The sequence below is a fragment of the Nanorana parkeri genome, unplaced genomic scaffold, assembly GCF_000935625.1.
Source record: "Nanorana parkeri isolate BGI_ZX_2015 unplaced genomic scaffold, ASM93562v1 scaffold3752, whole genome shotgun sequence".
Classification (NCBI taxonomy): Eukaryota; Metazoa; Chordata; class Amphibia; order Anura; family Dicroglossidae; genus Nanorana; species Nanorana parkeri.
The window spans coordinates 26,771-29,661 of NW_017310020.1; the positions used below are offsets into that span (position 1 = coordinate 26,771).

Below are 2,891 nucleotides of genomic sequence, written 5' to 3' on the forward strand. Positions count from 1 at the left end.
GGGTCGCCTAAGGACCTACCCGGCCCACTGCGCCTGAGACTAATGTACACATATGGCCCTACCCGGCCCACTGCGCCTGAGACTAATGTGCGCATAAGGACCTACCCGGCCCACTGCGCCTGAGACCAATATGCACATAGGGGCCTACCCTGCCCACTGCATCCGAGACCAATATGCACATAGGGGCCTACCCCTCACCACTGCGTCTGAGACTAATGTACACATAGGGCCCTACCCGGCCCACTGCGCCTGAGACTAATGTGCGCATAGGGACCTACCCGGCCCACTGCGCCTGAGACTAATGTACACATAAGTACTTACCCCGCACAAGCCTGAAGGCATGCCAGCATTGTGGCCAGAGTTTCAGGCGGAAGCTGGGCGCTCTTTGGCTGGTCTTTCTCTGGAGCCATGCCGCCCAGTATGGAAGGACAGCGCCGCTTGAGGAACGTCATGCAGGCTTGGACAAAGGGCTCCTGAAAATAAAGGAAAAAGGTGCAATTATTAAACTTGGATCAGACAAATACGATTCTACCCCAGCGGAGAGAGCGACATCACTCACCCCGTGTTCCCGTATTTTATCCGTCAGCCATTTGTCCAGTTTGAGGTATTCCCGGCGCGAAGCGAGTGCAGCAAGATCAATAACAAAGGCAAATGGAGTACCATTCAGCAGCATTGACAAGGCCTAGAGGAGCAGAGAGATCGGTCAATCTACACAGAATGGTGGAGTAAACGCAGGGGCAGAACGCACATACACAGGCCGTCATTACATCCACGCCTGCCAATCAAAGACTGAACTCTCCACCACAGTCTTCCTTCCGTCTGACACTCAGACCCCTGAACGTTAACCCCTTGTGTATAAAGTTGTGCTGTCCTGGATAGATGATTGGTAGAACTATACAACTGTCCAATCGGATCTTTGAAAATCAAATGTGATTCACAACCCCCCCCCCTCTCTTACCTTCAAGTCCTGGGCCACATCAAGTATACGAGACAGGCGGGCCTGGTCATACTGCTCACCACGCATATACCACTCTGCCATGGCATGCATGATCAGCTGGCGGATGGAGGGAGACTGGCCCTGTGGGAGAAGCATGGATCTGTCAATCATTCCCCCTTGTAAAAGACAACAAACACATTTTATGTTCACGGTGGCAAAGCACTCACCTGGCCATGCCACGCATAGTGCAAAATGATGGCGGAGTTGGGATGGTTACCCAGAAAGATTGGCATCAGGGTGGAGATGAGTTCATGGCGCAGGGTGTGCCAGGAAGTGTTGATTTGGAGCAGAGCCAGGACCAGCATGTCAGGACAGTGTTTGATGGGGTAGCTGAAGAGCTGCTTGACCTGCTCGTATTGGCCCACCTCAGCCAGCCGAAGCAGGGACTCGATCAGATCCAAACTTTTCCTGGGGAGGGAAGGAGGGCATGTCGTCAGACAACAGACAAACCACAAACGTGACATGCGTCACCCAAACCACAATTACCATGTCGCTATCTCCCGATTGTCGTCTTCTGGTGGAGCCTTTAGGATGTCAGTTGCCACGGCGTGACAGGGGTAGTCGGCAAAGCAGAAGATGTCCGGATTAATCAAGGAATGCTGCACGAAGGAGAGCTGAAAGAAGAGAGCGCAAATCAGAGGGGAAGTCAAAGGACCTTGAGCGCGGCCCCAACACATCAGAGGGCCACACAAGGGCAGCACCTTTCCAGAAGCATTCCCATTGCAAATCACTTTAACGCACCACAAATGTTGGTCCTGCAGCATATTAGCAATAGCCACAACCCCCCAGCACCGGCGTCAGTGGGCGCAGCCACAACCCCCCAGCACCGGCGTCAGTGGGCGCAGCCACAACCCCCCAGCACCGGCGTCAGTGGGCGCAGCCACAACCCCCCAGCACCGGCGTCAGTGGGCGCAGCCACAACCCCCCAGCACCGGCGTCAGTGGGCGCAGCCACAACCCCCCAGCACCGGCGTCAGTGGGCGCAGCCACAACCCCCCAGCACCGGCGTCAGTGGGCGCAGCCACAACCCCCCAGCACCGGCGTCAGTGGGCGCAGCCACAACCCCCCAGCACCGGCGTCAGTGGGCGCAGCCACAACCCCCCAGCACCGGCGTCAGTGGGCGCAGCCACAACCCCCCAGCACCGGCGTCAGTGGGCGCAGCCACAACCCCCCAGCACCGGCGTCAGTGGGCGCAGCCACAACCCCCCAGCACCGGCGTCAGTGGGCGCAGCCACAACCCCCCAGCACCGGCGTCAGTGGGCGCAGCCACAACCCCCCAGCACCGGCGTCAGTGGGCGCAGCCACAACCCCCCAGCACCGGCGTCAGTGGGCGCAGCCACAACCCCCCAGCACCGGCGTCAGTGGGCGCAGCCACAACCCCCCAGCACCGGCGTCAGTGGGCGCAGCCACAACCCCCCAGCACCGGCGTCAGTGGGCGCAGCCACAACCCCCCAGCACCGGCGTCAGTGGGCGCAGCCACAACCCCCCAGCACCGGCGTCAGTGGGCGCAGCCACAACCCCCCAGCACCGGCGTCAGTGGGCGCAGCCACAACCCCCCAGCACCGGCGTCAGTGGGCGCAGCCACAACCCCCCAGCACCGGCGTCAGTGGGCGCAGCCACAACCCCCCAGCACCGGCGTCAGTGGGCGCAGCCACAACCACAGCGCCAGCGGGCACAATAATAACCCCCAGCATAGGCGTCAGTGGGCACAATAACCCCCAGCATAGGCGTCAGTGGGCACAAGAATAACCCCCAGCATAGGCGTCAGTGGGCACAATAATAACCCCCAGCATAGGCGTCAGTGGGCACAATAATAACCCCCAGCATAGGCGTCTGTGGGCACAATAATAACCCCCAGCATAGGCGTCTGTGGGCACAATAATAACCCCCAGCAT

At 59.5% G+C, this 2,891-nt stretch overlaps 1 protein-coding gene across 1 annotated transcript in view; it reads right to left on the reverse strand.

The window, feature by feature from the left end:
• CNOT1 (CCR4-NOT transcription complex subunit 1) overlaps window positions 1-2,891 on the reverse strand; it is a gene marked incomplete at its 5' end in the record, with an annotated part of 32,294 nt that overhangs the window by 24,493 nt on the left and 4,910 nt on the right. The window contains 5 exons of the mRNA XM_018575297.1: window positions 322-473; window positions 560-682; window positions 959-1,078; window positions 1,165-1,405; window positions 1,484-1,611. Of these exons, the coding sequence (XP_018430799.1) occupies window positions 322-473; window positions 560-682; window positions 959-1,078; window positions 1,165-1,405; window positions 1,484-1,611 (764 nt within the window). The remainder of the gene's footprint in view (window positions 1-321; window positions 474-559; window positions 683-958; window positions 1,079-1,164; window positions 1,406-1,483; window positions 1,612-2,891) is intronic.